This window comes from Miscanthus floridulus, chromosome 6, assembly GCF_019320115.1.
Source record: "Miscanthus floridulus cultivar M001 chromosome 6, ASM1932011v1, whole genome shotgun sequence".
In the NCBI taxonomy this organism is placed as follows: domain Eukaryota; kingdom Viridiplantae; phylum Streptophyta; class Magnoliopsida; order Poales; family Poaceae; genus Miscanthus; species Miscanthus floridulus.
Window position 1 is genome coordinate 44411294 of NC_089585.1, and position 20513 is coordinate 44431806.

Sequence of the window (20513 nt, forward strand, 5' to 3'; positions counted from 1 at the left end):
GACCACATCCCGAGCAGCTCCGCCGAGCAGCTCCGACCACGACCTTGCCGACCACGACTACGTCGACCACATCCCGAGCAGCTCTGACCACGACCTCGCCGACCACGATCACATCGACCACATCCCGAGTAGCTCCGCCGAGCAGCTCTGACCACAACCTTGCCGACCACGACTACGCCGACCATGTCCCAAGCAGCTCCGCCGAGCTCCGACCACAACCACATCGTGCACGTGAACCGAACCCTGGGAAGGAGTAAGTGGACCGAGTCCTTCATAGACTGGCTCTGCGGTCTATGGACCAATGTAGGCGGGTTCACCATGAACCGCGCCTCACCTGCACCCGTGGATCACGGCCCGTTAGTGGCCCACTAAGACAACGTGGTTGCACCAGCGCGCGCCACGTGGCGGGCCAAGCCTGGCCCAACCAGCCCAGTCAAGGCCCGGCCTGTATTGACCATTGATCGGTCAAACGGTGACCGCTGACCGGGGCCACATGTCAGTGACACCGCCATGCGGGACCCACCTGTCAGCCGTGGTTTTGCTCTGATGACATCATGCTGATGTCAGCATGCCACGTGGACCAGTCACAGCGTGACACGTGTCAGCCCAGGATTAAATCAGTCTTTTTCCATTTTCAAAGATGATGTAAACTTTGGAAATTCATAACTAATTCATACGACCTCAGAAAAATACGAAACCAGGGCCACAATTCATCTAAAATCGAGCTTTACGCAATGAACCCATGTTTGAGTGCATGTGGTTCTTTTGAATTTTCATTGCTTCTTTGTGCTATTCTATAGACGTTGCTAACGCGACTATAATATGATTGTTGTAGACTCCGAGGAGAACCAGACGGACGAGGATCATGAGTATCGTGAGGAGAACGGAGACGACTACACTGAAGGTGCCACATCCCACCCAATCTCGTAGCACCTATTACGCATGGCTAATATAGAACTGCTATTGCTTTACTTTACAGTTATAATCATACTAAGATAGGACTTGCATGGTAGTATGCTTACTTGATGGCCATTACCTTGACGCAACCTTACCCCTGTATACCCTGCTATTAGGCTAGACACACGCTTACTGCAATATTTCATTGCTTATACTTCTACTATGCTTATACTACATTAATGCGTGGTGGAAACTAGTGTTATTTGGGCTATGGGGAGAGTGCTGCGTGTGTGACTTGGGTATGTGGAGGGTGAGGGTTGTGTCGACCAACTTGGAGTATACGACGAGCCTTGGGGCAAGTCTTGCCATGGGGTGCTACCTGGGCACCCCTGGAATGGATACCTGTGGTGGGTAAATGGTATATAAGGTGGTCCTGGGTGTGAACCTGTGATGGGAGGAGCCTGGGATGGAGGTGCTGTGGTGGCATGATAAATGGAAACCCTGATAAAGACATTCTGGCTTGGTCATCCCTAAGGACTTACTAGTACTCAGACTCACCGGGAAGCCTTACGTACCACTCGCCCTATATGGTGCGGGACGGCCGGACTACTTGGTAGGATATTGCCACTACTGCTAGGTTGGTAGCGAACAGTGTAAGGAGGTACGGGGCGCGGAGGATGCCCCCGCACCCTTTCGAGAATTCAGGGAGACCTTGTGGACTTGGCTCATGACTCACAGTTTTAGCCGCCCTAGACTAGACTTAGGGTGTACCAGGGCTGAATGGTAGAGTGGCATTATCCTAGGCTAGCAAGAGGCCAGAATCAGCCCAGTTGACGACGGTCAGCGAAGAAGGCAGATCTTGTGGTTATGTAAAACCTCTGCAGAGTGTTTGGTTGATCGATCGATACATATGCCGACTTGTCGGTTATGGACCTTTCCTGGGTTTCGCTTAAACTAGATAGTGAGATGAGTCATTTTTCTTCCTCCCCCGTGAGAGAGTGTCGGTCGTAGCCAGGAGCTACGGGCCTTGAGACAGTGTCGAGAGGGAGTTGGCCTATCGACTGAGCGATGGTATGGTTGTGATTTGGTGATGGTGTGGAGATGGTGGTATATCGATCCCATGATCGAAACCTGGCTCTGGAAAGGGAATGGGGTGGAATGTGCGTGGGAATGGTGTTAAAACTTGACCAACTATTATTATATACTTGATATGCTATTGCATAGGAAACCCCAGCCTTATAGGTTCCTTTCGAATATATCCGACTTGCATCCAATTTCCACAAAAGCAATGCTCATAGGGTAGGAGTGGCCAGTATAAATCGTACTGATAAATTTTGGCACACAGGTTCTGCTGAGGAGTATAGCTCCGAGGAGTTTGACAGTTGAGGGGTTCGTGCCTACGCTCAAGTTTGGCGATCTTATCTTCAAGCTGTTCTGAATGAATGCTACTTTTGATTCCGCCAATGCGGTGATGTAATAAATTATGTAATTCCACACTATTTGTACTCTGATATTATCGTTGTATGGATGTGGTATTCGACTGGAAATTTGGGTAATATGATCTACAACGGTCTTATTACACTTCGACTCTGTGGATTTTCCTTCGCGGAAATCAGGTCGTTTTAGTTGGTATCAGAGCTATACTTGACCATAGGATGAAACCCTCAGAAATGGACGATAGAATAGGACGTGAACAGCCCTTCTTTCGGTTATATACCGACCCTGCATTCACTTTTATGCAAGGCTTATCTATTATTGACCTGCTAACACCTGTTTCCTTAAAACATACAGATGGCAACGAACGTCGACTGGCCGCCTCTAGGACCGCTACCTCTAGACCACGCCAAGCTTACCTTCGACCTACGTGAGCTCGGGGGTTTTGCACAGACCCTCTGCCGAGTTCTCGTCACGTTAGGAGTCCCCGATGAGCTTGTCAAGGTCACCTGCACCGGGAAGCCAGCTCAGGAAGGAGGAATCAAAGGACTAATTGTCACCTCAGTCGAGTTCCCAGCTAGCACTACCTTACCTTCTGTCCTAGCTTTCACCGAGTTGACTATAGAGGACACAGTCGAGGAGGGACTGCAAGCTATCTCACACAAGGCACTTCGTAGAGTGATGAGGGACCACTACGAGCACCTAAAGACGACAGAGTTCCGTCTACTTCCCCAGGCCCTCAACCTCAGCCTTACCCCTAGTGAGCAGAGTTTCGCAGCCGGCAGAGTTATCTTTGCCGAGGAGGATAGATGCCTTCGTGTCTCAGCTATCCACCTACTGGAGCAGGATAGGTACGTGACCCAGCTGGAGCAGAGGAGACGTCAGGACCAGGCCCTTCTGTGGGAGTACCAGGAGCGAGACTCGCAGGGAGCACAAGAGCGAGCTAGTCTACTTGAGATAGTTGCCAAGCTACAGGACGAGCTCAACCGTCGTGAAGAAGTCCACAGAGCCGAGGTCACCGACTTACAGGACAAAGCCGCCGACCTAGGCAACAGGAACTGCTACCTCGACAGCAAGGTCTTGGAGTTGCAGAGAGAGTTGGACGACAAGAAGGCTGAGTTCAACCGCAGAGGAGATAGAGAAAGGTCCAAAGGGATTGATATGCTGAAAATCCAATCTCGGAACAAGACCATGACCCAAGAGCTAGAGGAGTTCAGGAAGAAGGCCGTTCGCTACCAGGGTCACTTGATCGAGGCACTCAGGCAGAACGAGTACCTACAGGACAAGTGTGAGAGGACATGGCAGGCTTGGCAGAAGTCTGATAGGAAGCGCCTCAGGGAGATGAAGGGTATGTGGGATCAGCTACCCAAGGAGATTCGTAGCAAGATAAAGCCTAGGATAGAGGAGTTTGAGTTAGCCCCGACTCGCCTCAACCTAGACGCCTGCCCTACCCTACCTAGAGCCAAGCCTACTGAGGAGCTCGCCGAGGCCTTGAAGTACGTGTCCTGACTTCACAAGTCTGACGAGGAGATCGAGATCGAGAACAGTCGTATCCCAGCTGCGGTGTACGAGTTAGAGTAGATGACCCTGTGTGGTCATGAGTCATGTCAGTGGCTTCCATAAGTTGTACCCCATGATGTACCCCTTATGAGATGTAATATGAGACCTTGTGCGTAGTACAATTCTCGCAAGTCTTCAAGTGTAGTTACTGGAGATGATGCTATGTAATAAAACCCATGTAATGAATGTTTTGGATCTTATTGCATCTTATGGATCTTATTGCTTCTTTGTAATGAATGTTGGATAGTATAAGTGTTTTTCTTTAAATCGTTAAAATCATGTAATCATACTAAACTATAAGCACTTATGGCACAAACACTAAGATTCCTATGATCCGTGTTGCAGATGCCGAACCGCCGATCTAATCGTCTAATGAACCATGGACGTGCGCCCACCCCCGAACCAGTCGAACCGAATGGGGGGCATGGTGGCAACAACCGTGGTAGTGGCCGTGGCCATGGACGTGGAGGGATACCCTTCAACCTAGAGAACACCCCGCCGTCTGAGGAGAACATTCCACCACCGCCACCACCAAACCTGGCAGAAGTGATGGCACAACAGACTCAACTTCTTGCAGCTCTTGTTAACAGAGCAAACCGTCGCAAGGGAGGTCAGCAGAATGACTTCCAAAGGAAGCTGGAAGGATTTCTGAAGCTAAGGCCACCCACCTATGATGGCACCGACCCTGACCCTCTTGTAGCCGATGACTGGCTCAAGGAGATGGAGAAGAAGCTTGACCTCACTACCTTCACCGACGATGAGTGTGTTGGAGCTGCCACACACCAGCTCACAGGTGCAGCATGTGCCTGGTGGGACAGTTTCAGTGATTCCCATGAGGACCCTGCCAACATCTCGTGGGATGAGTTCGCCAAAGCATTCACTGAGTATCACATTCCCAAGGGTATCATGGAGGCCAAAGCTGAGGAGTTCCGCAACATCAAGATGGGAAAGGACAGGGTGACTGAGTACACTACTCGTTTCACCAATCTTCTTCGCTATGCACCTTCCTATGTTGTGAACTCTGAGAAGGGGAAGCTGTACTATTACTGCAAGGGACTTAACCCGCACATCAAGCTGAAGTTTGGTGGTATTGAGAGTAACACGTTGCGTGCTCTGGTGGATCGCTGCATCCAGATCAAGAAAGATCGTGCTGAAGCTGGGGAGGAGTACAGGGAGAGAAAGCGTAAGCCTGAGGAGTCTTTCTGTGGACGTGATCGCAAGAGGTTCCGCAGAGATGCACCATCCAAGTAACGCTCTCGCCACAACAGGGATAACAACCCTGGATCGAGTAGGGGTAGTGGAGGGTACACCACCAAATACTCCCGCCCTGCTCAGGATCGTTACACCCGGGACCGTTATGCTCAAGACCGCAACACTCAGGACCGTTTCAACCGTCCCCGCTCAGCGAATGAATGCCTAGCACAGAACCGCCCTACACCAAGCACTAGAAACTGGAAGGCACCCGCGCCAACCCCTACAGGTGGTACGCCTTTCACCTGCTTCGCTTGTGGCCAACCAGGTCACAAGGCCGCTGAGTGCCCACAGAACTCAGCCGCTCAGAAGTCTCAGTTCAAGGGATCTGCTACCCGTGGACGTCTCAACCATCTAGACGCCGAGGAAGCACAGGTTGCCCCTGACGTTGTGTACGGTATGTTTTTAGTTAATGGCAATACTGCAACAATTCTATTTGACTCTGGAGCAACTTGTTCTTACATATCATCCAAGTTTGCACGAGAACATGACCTACCTGTAACCCTACGTGAAAAGCCTATCATCACCAGTTCACCTTTAGGAGACCTAAAGTGCACCCACATCTGTAAGGGAGTGAGTCTTACCATTGAGGGTCTTATCTTTAAAGCCGACCTAACCCTGTTACCTTCCACAAACATAGATGTCATCTTAGGTATGAATTGGTTAACCATTCACTGAGGTATCATATAATGTTCACCTAGATACGTCCAAGTGACCTACCCATCAGGCCAAGTTATTAGATGTGAACCCCAGTCCGAAAAGTCCACTTCTATCATGTGTGCCCTTAAAGCCAGTTCAGAATCACAGAAGGAGGACAAGACAGTTCATAATGTGCCTATGGTCAGAGACTACCCCGATGTATTTCCTAAAGAATTACCGGGCATGCCAACAGACCGTGATGTGGAGTTCATCATTGATCTTTTGCCGGGAACAGGATTCATTGCCAAGAGACCCTATCGCATGTCAGTTGATGAACTGGCCGAGCTCAAGAAATAGCTTGATGAGCTTATCTCGAAGGGATATAACAGACCCAGTGCTTCACCCTAGGGATCCCCCGTTCTATTTGTTAAGAAGGATGGCTCGATGAGAATGTGCATTGATTACCGAAACTTGAACGCAGTCACCATCAAGAACACGTACCCCCTGCCAAGGATTGATGATCTGCTTAATCAGCTTCGAGGTGCCAGGTATTTCTCCAAGATTGATCTCAGATCTGGCTATCATCAGATGAAGATTCGAGAGAGTGACATCCTGAAGACAGCTTTTGTGACTAGGTATGGGCAGTTTGAGTTCACCGTGGTGTCCTTTAGACTCACGAATGCTCCCGCATACTTCATGAACATGATGAATAAGGTTTTCATGAATGAACTGGAAAAGTTCATGGTAGTATTCATTGATGACATCCTTGTCTATTCACCCACCGCTGAAGAACACGAACATCATCTGAGAACTGTGCTTGAGAAACTAGCCCAACATCAGCTCTACGTAAAGTTCAGTAAATGCGAATTTTGGCTACACGAAGTTGCCTTCCTAGGCCATGTACTATCAGCTGAAGGTGTCATAGTTGACCCAGCCAAGATTGAAGCTGTGAAAGAGTGGGATCAACCCCGTAATGTGACAGAAATCAGAAGTTTCTTGGGATTGGCTGGATACTATCGCCGATTCATTGAAAACTTCTCCAAGATAGCTCGTTTAATGACCAACCTCCTGAAGAAGACTAAGGAGTTCGAATGGGCGCCCGAGTGTGAACAAAGCTTCCAGGAATTGAAACAAAAGCTTACCACAACTCCTGTGCTAGCATTGCCTGATATCAGCAAAGATTTCGTAGTCTATTGTGATGCATCCCGTCAAAGACTTGGTTGTGTACTGATGCAAGATGGAAGAGTGATAGCATATGCGTCTCGACAACTGAAAGAACACAAGAACCGTTACCCTACTCATGATCTAGAGTTAGCAGCAGTTGTGCATGCCTTGAAGATCTGGAGACACTACTTGATAGGCAACAAGTGTGATATCTATACGGATCACAAGAGCTTGAAGTACTTTTTCACTCAGGAAGATCTAAATATGAGGCAACGTCGATGGCTAGAGTTGATCAAGGACTATGACCTAGAAATTCACTATCATCCGGGAAAAGCTAATGTAGTCACAGATGCTCTCAGTCGCAAGAGTTACTGTCACACTTTGATCACTGAATTCATACCACCTGAGCTCAAGGAAGAGATTGAAGATTTGCAACTTGAGATATTACCGCATGACTTGTTGAATGAGCTCCGCATACAGTATGATCTCACAGATCACATTCGTCAAGCTTAGAAAAATTGTGAAGAGATCGAATATCTCCATGGTCTGATGAAACTAGGCTACAAGACCAACCACCATGAAGATGAACAAGGAACCATCTGGTTCAAGGACATAATCTGTGTCCCTTCTGATCCAGCACTATGAGAGGAAGTTCTATCAGAAGCACATGATTCTAAGTACTGTATTCACCCTGGAGGTTCAAAGATGTATCAAGACTTGAAGAAACACTTTTGGTGGAAAGGCATGAAGACAAACATTGCGGGACATGTGGCACGATGTGACACCTATAATAGAGTCAAGGCTAAACATCAAAGGCCTGTAGGATTGCTGAAGCCTCTTGACGTTCCCAAGTGGAAATGGGAGAGCATATCCATGGATTTCATAGTTGGATTGCCCCATTCACAGAAAGACAATGATTCCATCTGGGTGATTATTGATTGTTTGACCAAGATTGCTCACTTTGTACCAGTTAAGACCAAGACCAATGCCGAAAAAATAGCAGATCTATATGTTGAGCATATTCTCAGACTGCATGGAGCTCCCTCTAGTATTGTATCTGATCGTGGTCCTTAGTTTGTGTCCTGATTCTGGGAAGCTCTGCACAAGTCCATTGGAACCAAACTTGATTTCAGTACCGCTTATCACCCACAGACAGATGGACAGATAGAACGAGTAAATCAGATCTTAGAAGACATGCTTTGCGCTAGTGTACTGAATTATGGCTCTGATTGGGAGAAATACCTACCCTATTGTAACAACCCAAAAATCCATACACTAAAAATACCAACTATAAAATTTTTCTTAAAACCCCCATGTGATGATGAGAGACATTTGTAGGAGCTAACCCTAAGTGTTGCATTAGTCCTCATCACCTTGAATTTATTTTACCACATAGCGTACATCAAGTTGCATTACATTCAACATGGTGATTTGGACTCTTTTGCCTTATGTGATGTTTAACTAACTTACTCAATATTTATGATAAACCCTAACCAAATTGGCAATAAATAAAAGAGAAAGGAAAGAACAGGGAGCAGCAGCAGCCTAGGCCTGCTCGACCTTGCGAACCAGCCCGCCTGCCCTCCTACTCGTGCACGTGGCCCACGAAGCCGGCCCAGCATCACCCTACCGCCCGCGTGGGCACAAGCCGCTGACGAGCTGGACCCGCCCATCAGTCGTCACGCACTGCACGCCGCCGCATTAGGACAAGCTAACAAATGGGCCCCCTCTGACAGCCGCACAGCAACAGGGTCTTCTTCCTCCCCATGCCAACCTCTCCCACACGACCGGGAGCCGACCAGCGTGGCAGGCGTGGGCCCAGGGTCACGCAAATCGCATGACCTTGTTCCCCCTTGTGCCGCGCCTATGCTACCGCACGCGAGCCGTCGAATGCGCCGCACACATCGCCACCGCCCGATCGTCGTCCGCCATTGGAGCCCTTGGAGCTCGGCTATAAAAGCCAATGTCCGTGAGCCCTAACCCTCAGCCCGTTCGCCGCCGCCGCTGGTGGCACAGCACCACACAGCGTCAAGCCGAGAGAGAGGAAGGAGGGAGAAGCAAGGTGGAGAAGGAAGCCGTTGCGGGAAGGACCTCGCCGAAGCCAGGAGCGCCGCCCCGATCAGCTGTAGCGACGTAGCTACTCGGCACGGCACTGCATCGCCTCATCACGGCCTCGCCTCGCCACTGCACCGCCATCGCCATGCTTGCCGAGACCCAGGACGCGTCGTGCGCGCTGCCATCAACCAAAAGGAGGACCCTAGCCATGACGAGAGTCACACCGCGCTCACCTTAGCCGAAGGAGAAGACCACCGGAGCCCTGCGTTGCTGCACCACACCTCGTCGGAACGCCACTGCCTCTGTTTTGCCCCCACCACCGTGGCCGGAGCCACTGGGAGCACCAAGAGCTCCGTCAACACACCCACCATGGCCATAGAAGCACCAGGGAGCTCACACGCTCCTCCAACTGGACTCTCGCTACCACTGTAGCCCTGTCCATGCACACCAACGAACCCACGCCGCCGTTCACCGTGGCCGGGACCCTATGAAGCCCCAGCCGCCACCTTGACCCCACTGCTGCACTCACCGAGGCATGGGAAAACTATTGCCTACCTTAATCGCGCACCAGTACCGCCCAAGAAGCTCGTCGGTGACTTCACCACCGGCGGGAGCACGCCGGGGAAGAAGCAGGGGATTTTCCCCCTCGCCGACCATGACCTCACCGACCACGACTACGTCGACCACATCCCGAGCAGCTCCGACCACGACCTCGCCGACCACGTCCCGAGCAGCTCCGCTGAGCTCCGACCACGACCATGTCGTGCACGTGAACCAAACCCTAGGAAGGAGTAAGTGGACCAAGTCCATCATGGACCGGCTCTGCGGTCTATGGACCAACGCAGGCGGGTTCACCATGAACCATGCCGCACCTGCGCTCGTGGATCACGGCCCGTTAGTGGCCCAGTAAGACAACATGGCTACACTAGCGCGCGCCACATGGCAGGCCAAAGCCCAACCCGTATCCAGGCCCAACTGGCCCAGTTTGGGCCTGGCCTACATTGACCATTGACCGGTCAACGTTGACCATTGACAGGGGCCACATGTCAGTGACACCGCCAGCGGGACCCCACCTGTCAGTACCAGAACCGAGTCGATGATGTCATGCTGACATCAGGCTGACGTCAGCATGCTACGTGGACTAGTCACAGCATGACACGTGTCCGCCTAGGATTAATTCAGCCCTTTTTCCATTTTCAGAGATGATTTAAACTTCAGAAATTCATAACTAATTCATACGAACTCAGAAGAATGCAAGACCAAGACCAAAATTCATCTAAAATCAAGCTCTACGCAACGAACCCATATTTGAGTGTATTTAGCTCTTTTGAATTTTCATTGCTTCTTTGTGCTATTCTATAGACGTCGCTAATGCGACTATAATTCGAACGTATGCAGACTCGGAGGAGAACCAGACAGACGAGGATCGGGAGTATTGTGAGGAGTACGGAGACGACTACACTGAAGGTGCCACATCCCACCCAATCTCGTAGCACCTATTATGCATGGCTAATATAGAACTGCTATCGCTTTACTTACTGTTATAATCATACTATGATAGGACTTGCATGGTAGTATGCTTACTTGATGGCCTTTATCAGGACGCAACCTTACCCCTGCATAACCTGCTACTAGGCTAGACACACGCTTACTGCTATATTTCATTGCTTACACTTCTACTACGCTTGTACTACATTAATGCGTGGTGGAAACTGGTGTTATCTAGACTATGGGGAGAGTGCTACGTGTGTGACTTGGGTGTGTGGAGGGTGAGGGTTGTGTCGACTAAGTTGGAGTATACGATGAGCCTAGGGCAAGTCTGGCCATGGGGTGCTACCTGGGCACCCCTAGAATGGATACCTGTGGTGGGTAAATGGTATACGAGGTGGTCCTAGGTGTGAACCTGTGATGGAAGGAGCCCGGGATGGAGGTGCTGTGGTGGCACGATAAATGGAAACCCAGATGGAGACATTCTGGCTTGGTCATCCCTAAGGACTTACTAGTACTCTGATTCACCGGGAAGCCTTACGTACCACTCGCCCTATATGGTGCGGGACGGCCGGACTACTTGGTAGGAAATTGCCACTACTGCTAGGTTGATAGCAGACAGTGTAAGGAGGTACGGGGCACGGAGGATTCCCCCACACCCTTCTGAGACTTCATGGAGACCTTGTGGACCTGGCTCATGACTCACAGTTTCAGCCACCCTAGACTAGGCTTGGGGTGTACCAGGGATGAATGGTAGAGTGGCATTATCCTAGGCTAGCAAGCGGCCGGAATCAGCCCAGTTGACGACGGTCAGCGAGGAAGGCAGATCTTGTGGTTATGTAAAACCTCTGCAGAGTGTATGGTTGATCGATCGATACATGTGCCGACTTGTCGGCTATGGACCTTTCCTAGGTTTCGCTTAAACTAGATAATGAGATCAGTCCTTCTCTTCTTCCCCCGTGAGAGAGTGTCGGTCGTAGCCAGGGCTACGAACCTTGAGGCAGTGCCGAGAGGGAGTCGTCCTGTCGACTGAGCGATGGTATGGTGGTGATGTGGTGATGATGTGGAGATGGTGGTATATCGATCCCAGGATCGAAACCTATCTCTAGATGGGGAATGGGGTGGAATGTGTGTGGGAATGGTGTTAAAACTTGATCAACTATTATTATATACTTGATATGCTAAAACATAGGAAACCCCAACCTTATAGATTCCTTTTGATTATATCCAACTTGCATCCAATTTCCACAAAGCAATGCTCATAGGGTGGGATTGGCCAGTACAAATCGTACTGATAAACTTTGGCACACAGGTTCTGCTGAGGAGTATAGCTCCGAGGAGTTTGACGGTTGAGGGGTTTGTTCCTACGCTCGAGTTTGGCGATCTTATCTTCAAGCTGTTCTGAATGAATGCTACTTTTTAATTCTGCCAATGCGGCGATATAATAATTTATGTAATTCCGCACTATTTGTACTCTGATATTATCGTTGTATGGATGTGGTATTCGACTAGAAATTTGGGTAATATGATCTACAACGGTCTTATTACACTTCGACTCTGTGGTTTTCCCTTCGCGGAAATTGGGTCATTTCACCTATGCAGAGTTCTCTTACAACAACAGCTACCAAGCCAGTATCAAGATGTCGCCATTTGAAGCTCTGTATGGCAGACCTTGTAAGACACCTTTGATGTGGTCCCAACCGGGAGAAAGATCGTTCTTTGACTCCGCCAAGATTCAAGATGCCGAAGGAGTTACTCAAGTGAAGGAGAACTTGAGAATTGCCCAAAGTCGATACAAGAGCTATGCTGACAAAAGAAGAGAACTTGAGTTCAATGTGGGAGACTTCGTCTATCTCAAGGTATCCCCACTACGAGGAACGGTCAGATTCCATGTGAAAGGCAAGCTTGCCCCTAGATTTGTTGGGCCATACAAGATCTGCAAAAGGATAGGAAAGCTCGCTTACAAACTTAAGCTACCTGAGGAATTGGCGGGTGTACAACCCGTATTCCATGTCTCACAGCTACGCAAGTGTTTGAGAGTGCCCGATGAAGTAGTTCCAACTGATACACTTGACATTCAAGATACGCTTGAGTATAAAGAACACCCTATCAGAATTCTAGGAAGAGATACCAAAGAGACCCGAAGCAAAACTATTCCTATGTGCAAGATCCAATGGAGCAATCACACTGAGAGAGAAGCAATATGGGAGAAAGAGTCTGACCTTCGGCTACGATACCCTTACCTCTTCGAAGAGTACGTTACGCTTTAATCTCAGGGACGAGATTCTGTTAAGGGGGTAGGACTGTAACAACCCAAAAATCCACTCACCAAAAATCACAACTACGAAATTTTTGTTTTTGCCCTATGTGATGTTGAGTGACACATGTAGAAGCCCAACCCTAGTTTTGGATTGGATGTGACCCAACTAGGTTAAAATCATAAGCATAGTTTGGTTTTATGCCACATGTGTAATTAAACTCCTAAATAAATAAATCATGCATGCATCCTTAATCCCACTTGTGATTTGGATTCTTTTGCCTTATGTGATGTTTAACAAACTTACTAAATATTTATGTTAAACCCTAACCAAATTGGCAACAAATAAAAGAGAAAGGAAAGAAGAGGGAGCAGCAGCAGCCCAGGCCTGCTTGGCTTTGCAAACCGGCCTCGCCTGCCCTTTTACGCGCACAGCTGATGACAAGCCGGCCTCGCTCATCAGCCATCACGCGCAGCACGCAGCCACATCGCGCCAAGCGCCTGACGACCCGACCCCGCTTGTCAGCACAGTAGCATCTTCTTCCCCTCGCCCACGCATTCTCCACCACGCGGCCGGGAGCCGACCAGCGTGGCAGACGTGGGCCCAGGGTCACGCAAATCGCATGACCTTGTTCCCCCTTGCGCCGCGCCTATGCTACTGCACGCAAGCCATCGGATGCGCCGCACGTATGACCACCACCCGATCGCCGTCCGCCATTGGAGCCCTTGGAGCTCGACTATAAAAGCCAACGTCCGTGAGCCTAACCCTCAGCCTGTTCGCCGCTGCCACTGGTGGCACAGCACCACACAGCGTCAAGCTGAGAGAGAGGGACGAGGGAGAAGCAAGGTGGAGAAGGAAGCCGTTGCGGGGAGGACCTCGCCGGAGCTAGGAGCGCCGCCCCGATCAGCTACAGCGACGTAGTTGCTCGGCACGGCACTGCATCGCCTCATCACGGCCTCGCCTCGCCACCGCACTGCCATCCTACCGCCACGAACCCTGCGGTAAGCCATCTTGCTGAGACCACCTCCGTAGCCAAATGGAACGTGCACCGCCATGATCGGAACCTTGCTGAAGCTTTGAGCTCCGGCCTAGCCCAACTAGTTAGCTAGGGAGACCACCATGGCCACGCTTGTCGAGACCCAGGACGCGTCGTGCGCGCTGCCATTAGCCAAAAGGAGGACCCAAGCCATGACGTTGTACATCGAAACAAGAGCGCACATGCACGGGCACGCTCACCATGGCCGAGAGCACAACCATGGCGAGACTACCGCATCTTCTACGTTGCGGTAAAGGCGATGTTGACACCCCGACTGGCTCCACCATGATGAGAGACACACCACGCCCATCTTAGCCGAGGAAGAAGCCCACCGGAGCCCTATGTTGCCGCACTGCACCTCGTCAGAACGCCACCGCCTCTGTTTTGCCCCCACCACCGTGGCCGGAGCCACTGGGAGCACTAGGAGCTCCGTCAATACACCCACCATGGCCGTAGAAGCACCGGGGAGCTCACACGCTCCTCCAACTGGGCTCTCGCTACCACTGCAGCCCTGTCGATGCACATCGACGAACCCACGCCGCCGTTCACCGTGGCCGGGACCCTATGAAGCCCCAGCCGCCACCTTGACCCCACTGCTGCACTCACCGAGGCATGGGAAAACTATTGCCTACCTTAATCGTGCACCAGTACCGCCCGAGAAGCTCACCGGTGACTTCACCACCGGCAGGAGCACGCCGGGGAAGAAGCAGGGGATTTTCCCCCTCGCCGACCACGACTACGTCGACCACATCCCGAGCAGCTCCGCCGAGCAGCTTCGACCACGACCTTGCCGACCACGACTACGTCGACCACATCCCGAGTAGCTCCGACCACGACCTCGCCGACCACATCCCGAGCAGCTCCGCCGAGCAGCTCCGACCACGACCTCGCCGACCACGACTACGCCGACCACGTCCCGAGCAGCTCCGCCGAGCTCCGACCACGACCACGTCGTGCACATGAACCGAACCCTAGGAAGGATTAAGTGGACCGAGTCCTTCATAGACCGTCTCTGCGGTCTATGGACCAACGTAGGTGGGTTCACCATGAACCGCGCCTCACCTGCACCCGTGGATCACGGCCCGTTAGTGGACCAGTAAGACAACGTGGCCGCACCAGTGCGCGCCACGTGGCGGGCCAAGCCTGGCCCAACCAGCCCAGTCGAGGCCCGGCCTGTATTGACCATTGATCGGTCAAACGGTGACCGCTGACCGGGGCCACATGTTAGTGACACCGCCATGCGGGACCCACCTGTCAGCCGCGGTTTAGCTCTGATGATGTCATGCTGATGTCAGCATGCCACGTGGATCAGTCACAGCGTGACACGTGTCAGCCTAGGATTAAATCAGCCTTTTTCCATTTTCAAAGATGATGTAAACTTCGGAAATTCATAACTAATTCATACGACCTCAGAAAAATACGAAACCAGGGCCAAAATTCATCTAAAATCGAGCTTTACGCAATGAACCCATGTTTGAGTGCATTTGGCTCTTTTGAATTTTCATTGCTTCTTTGTGCTATTCTATAGATGTCGCTAACGCGACTATAATACGATCGTTGCAGACTCGGAGGAGAACCAGACGGACGAGGATCGTGAGTACCGTGAGGAGAACGGAGACGACTACACTGAAGGTGCCACATCCCACCCAATCTCGTAGCACCTATTACACATGGCTAATATAGAACTGTTATTGCTTTACTTTACCGTTATAATCATACTAAGATAGGACTTGCATGGTAGTATGCTTACTTGATGGCCTTTACCTTGACGCAACCTTACCCCTGCATACCCTGATATTAGGCTAGACACACGCTTACTGCTATATTTCATTGCTTATACTTCTACTATGCTTATACTACATTAATGCGTGGTGGAAACTGGTGTTATTTGGGCTATGGGGAGAGTGCTGCGTGTGTGACTTGGGTGTGTGGAGGGTGAGGGTTGTGTCGACCAAGTTGGAGTATACGACGAGCCTTGGGGCAAGTCTTGCCATGGGGTGCTACCTGGGCACCCCTAGAATGGATACCTGTGGTGGGTAAATGGTATATAAGGTGGTCCTGGGTGTGAACCTGTAATGGGAGGAGCCCAGGATGGAGGTGCTGTGGTGGCACGGTAAATGGAAACCCTGATGAAAACATTCTGGCTTGGTCATCCCTAATGACTTACTAGTACTCAGATTCACCGGGAAGCCTTACATACCACTCGCCCTATATGGTGCGGGACGGCCGGACTACTTGGTAGGATATTGCCACTACTGCTAGGTTGGTAGCGGACAGTGTAAGGAGGTACGGGGCGCGGAGGATGCCCCCACACCCTTCCGAGACTTCATGGAGACCTTGTCGACCCGGCTCATGACTCACAATTTCAGCCGCCCCAGACTAGACTTGGGGTGTACCAGGGCTGAATGATAGAGTGGCATTATCCTAGGCTAGCAAGCGGCCGGAATCAGCCCAGTTGACGATGGTCAGTGAAGAAGGCAGATCTTGTGGTTATGTAAAACCTCTGCAGAGTGTTTGGTTGATCGATCGATACATGTGCCGACTTGTCGGCTATGGACCTTTCCTGGGTTTCGCTTAAACTAGATAGTGAGATGAGTCATTTTTCTTCCTCCCCCGTGAGAGAGTGTCGGTCGTAGCCAGGGGCTACGGGCCTTGAGATAGTGTCGAGAGGGAGTTGGTCTGTCGACTGAGCGATGGTATGGTTGTGATTTGGTGATGGTGTGGAGACAGTGGTATATCGATCCTAGGATCGAAACCTGGCTCTGGAAAGGGAATGGGGTGAAATGTGTGTGGGAATGGTGTTAAAACTTGACCAACTATTATTATATACTTGATATGCTATTGCATAGGAAACCCCAGCCTTATAGGTTCCTTTCGAATATATCCGACTTGCATCCAATTTCCACAAAGCAATGCTTATAGAGTGGGAGTGGCCAGTACAAATCGTACTGATAAATTTTGGCACACAGGTTCTACTGAGGAGTATAGCTTTGAGGAGTTTGATGATTGAGGGGTTCGTGCCTACGCTCAAGTTTGACGATCTTATCTTCAAGTTGTTCTGAATGAATGCTACTTTTGATTCCGCCAATGCGACGATGTAATAAATTATGTAATTCCACACCATTTGTACTCTGATATTATCGTTGTATGGATGTGGTATTCGACTGGAAATTTGGGTAATATGATCTACAATGGTCTTATTACACTTCGACTCTGTGGATTTTCCTTCGCGGAAATCAAGTCGCTTCAGTGATCTCGGCAGAGACACTAGAGCGGTGGAGCTCAGGGTGGACAGCAAGTCCGCTCTGACCCTGGCAAAGAACCCTATTTTCCATGAACGGAGTAAGCACATCCGGATGAGGTACCACTTCATCCGAGTCTGTTTGGAGGACGGGAGCATCAAGGCGAGCTACATCAACACCAAGGACCAGCTTGCGAACCTGCTCACCAAGCCCCTTAGGAGGATCAAGTTCCTTGAGCTCTGCTCTAAGACCGGGATGGTTCAACTTTCCCACAAGACGACGCATAAGACTTAGGGGAAGAATGATGGATAAGTCTGGCTGTTGTGGTCTTTGTGGGGCTGTTGTGGTCTTTGTGGGGCTGTGCTGGTCACATGGTCTTTGTGGCTATATGGTCTGTTTTTAGGACAGCATCTTAGACTAGAGGACATCATCTAGGACAAAATCTTAGACTAGCATCTAAAGGATAGCATCTTAGCATCTAGGACAGCATCTTAGACTAGCATCTTAGACTAGCATCTTGGCATATGCTTAGCTGGCTACAACCTATAAATATGTATCCCCAACCCCTCGGGTTGGCATGGCATTGATAAATAAACTAGAAAATTATCCCAACTCCTAGTGTCATCCTCTCTCGATGAGAATAAGAATTCTGCTACTAGCAAGAGTAAGAATTTAGCGACTAACAGCCCAAACCGATACAAAACCAGGGACCAGACCTGTCGAGCGAAGACACAGCCCAGTAGCAAATGATTTATTTTTGATCCTCTTGATCACATAAGGGGCAAGACTCAGGATGGGGCATATTCCTCTTTGCTAGTCGATCAGCTGTCCAAACCCGGTTGTGAAACACCAACCAAATGAAAAACTTACAGCGCGGGAGAGCCTAGGTTTTCTAGATCCTTCTCCACGACCCAAACTTGATGGATCCAAGAAAGAAGGCTGCATAGGCAGACTTGCTACTATAGGAACCATCCTGCGTTAACTTCCAATTATATTTGTCCGGAATCTCTGGATGCAAAATAATTCCGTCCACCCTATCCCAAATATGGAGGTAATCAAGCAATATCTCTACTGTACGAGCTCCCCTAATATCTTGAACCCAGCTTCTATTATGCAGAGCTTGGGCCACGGCCCTTCTTATAGCCGTTCGTTTTTTAACCGCATCACCCGCGTCCTAGGTCTAGAGGTAGCTAGTCCACCGAGAGGCGAGAGATGCAACTCGAACAGAACCTGACAATGGAAAGGAAGGAGGCTGCATCTTTGACGTAACTGTATGCTGGCGGTCCAATGCAACTGGCATGCTGCGGATTCGTCAGCTTGACTTCATGAGCAGCTAAAACCAACAGCGACGAACGCAAGGCCAGTGAACATGAAAGCTGCCTCCGCTCAATATACGCGGTGAATCTGACGGGTCAAACGGTTTGCAAGGCTAAACCAGTACAACCCAGCCTGTTTCTTCGACACATGGTTCGAACCCGGAAACCAGTAAAAACTCCCCAATCACCTTTGACTGGTCAGGTCCAGCTCGGGTCAACGGGTTAGCTGGTTTGCTTCAAAACCGTGAACATGGCTACCATGCAGTACCAATATGAAATATTAGGACACACGGATTTGAGGTGGTGTCAGTTGGAATGGTTTGACATGGGCCTTAAATTGAAAACTGATCAGGTCAGATTTACCGAGGAATTGGATTCAAATACCGATACAACAGGTTGTTAGATTACCTGTCTGACTGGGTGTCACAATAGGAAGCCAAAAGACAATGAAGGTGAAGCTACTAGGTTGGCAATTAATATCCCATGGTTTAGATAGCATACAATCAACTTTGAGAAAAAAACCAAACAAAGAAACAAGAGAACTTATTCCAGGAGAAGTTCTATACTTATTGCAACTCTCAATTTAAAGTTTCAATTGGTGGTTAAAGCATAATGAAATATATAGCCCAAACCTCTCCTGGAAGAAGACCAAGGTGTTCTGCCCATAGAGAGTCGTAGGCTGAGGGAGAACTTTCCAGCTTCCCAAGGTCTTCCATCCATTATAGAACTGACAACCTCTTTATCTTCAATAAGACAATAACTATACCAATCTGAAAGAATAGTAAGACTCCGTTATAGTGTAAATAACAGGGGCTGGAGAAGATTGACTAAGTAATCCTGGTAATCATGCCTTGATCTTCACTAATTGCAGTTTGGTCATGAACTAAAACACTCTTCACCTTCAACAGCAAACTTTCCAATACAAAAAGAGTTTTTTTTTTAATACAGAAGAGGAAAAAGAAATAGAGAAGATATATACAGGGAAGGGAAAATAATTTACATCCCAGTTTAGCCTAATTGCATAAATTTAGGAGTATCCCTCCATTAGGGAAGGATATTTCTAAGTTAATCAAGCTGCTTGAATTCAGCAGTTATTGCCTGCATGGAGACAAAGCATATATACTGTACAACCTTTCATCTATTTGGCCTGCTAATTACTTATAAGTATAGCATGTGTTTGTTAAAAAAAGAGCACCATGCAAATATACAAGTCATACCTCGGAATCCCTAGATCCAAGCAAGCTTCTATCATTTATGTTAGCTGAGCCAATTAATGCCATGCGGTCATCAATAATCATCAATTTACTGTGCACATATATCTGCAACATGCAGGTTGTTAGGAAAAGAATTAAAGGAAAGCACAGAGACTAACCATTGCCTAAAGGCATGACCTATTGAGTGTAACAGAACCTTTTAACCCCACCCCACCGTGGTCGGACGCGCTTGCCGCTTCCCCGTGTGCCGGCCAGCCGCGCCCCGGCCCCATTGCCAGCTCGCGTCGGCGAGCCGCGCCCCCACCCCAGCCCCGGACAGCCGCGCCCCCGCCCCTGCCCCGGCCAGCCGCTTGTTGCTGCCCGTGCAGCGTGCGCCAGAGCCAGCCTGTGCCGCGTCGGGAGGAGCAGGGTGCCGCGCGACGCGCGGCCACGGGCCTCACCGGCCTCCGCCACCGAGCTCTGCTACTGCACCGCCGCCATCCTCCGCAGAAGGGCCCTTCACGACCTCTGCATTCCTTCCCTGCGTCCGGCGTGAGGCGACACGACCCCGAGGGAGAGGGCGGCGCGCCTTGGGGGAGGCATGGACGAGCCCGCGCGCCCAGGCGCAGCCGGGGGAGAGGGCGGTGCGGCTGGGGGAGGGGACGCCGGGGGAGGGGCTGCCGGGGGAGAGGGCGCCGCGGCCGAGGGAGGGGCCGCGCCGGCGCCATGGCCGCGCTCGCGTTCGGGTCTCAGCGATCGAGATTGATGGGATCATGGCAAAAACATGTGAGATGCTGCGAAATTAACAAGATATGAGTATGATTAAAAAAACTCGTGGCAACATCTTGATTGGGCAGAGAACTGTGAGGATGTCTCCGAGGCATCTAGTGAAGCTGCAAGACCAAAAGGGTGGTGCATCACAGTATATGTGACAGCTAGCTGTGGAGTCATTATGGCCTGTCAATTTTAGGCCTCATTTG

General features: G+C 50.2%; 1 protein-coding gene and 1 long non-coding RNA gene across 3 annotated transcripts in view; one reads left to right on the forward strand and one right to left on the reverse strand.

Moving 5' to 3' along the window:
* LOC136455985 (uncharacterized) overlaps positions 1–20475 on the reverse strand; it is a 29919-nt gene extending 9444 nt beyond the window's left edge. Inside the window, exons 1-3 of one of the 2 annotated variants that reach the window (XR_010759310.1) lie at positions 19732–20475; positions 19558–19659; positions 18973–19110 (exon numbers count right to left, since the gene is read on the reverse strand). This is a non-coding gene — a long non-coding RNA (uncharacterized lncRNA). The remainder of the gene's footprint in view (positions 1–18972; positions 19111–19557; positions 19660–19731) is intronic. The other variant, XR_010759311.1, reaches the window with a different exon arrangement.
* LOC136461471 (uncharacterized mitochondrial protein AtMg00860-like) lies at positions 6517–7299 on the forward strand (the record flags this gene model as incomplete). The annotated part of the gene is made up of 1 exon (XM_066460739.1): positions 6517–7299. A coding segment is annotated over one exon (783 nt), but the record flags the coding sequence as incomplete, so codon positions are not given.
* Positions 20476–20513: the final 38 nt, after the last annotated feature.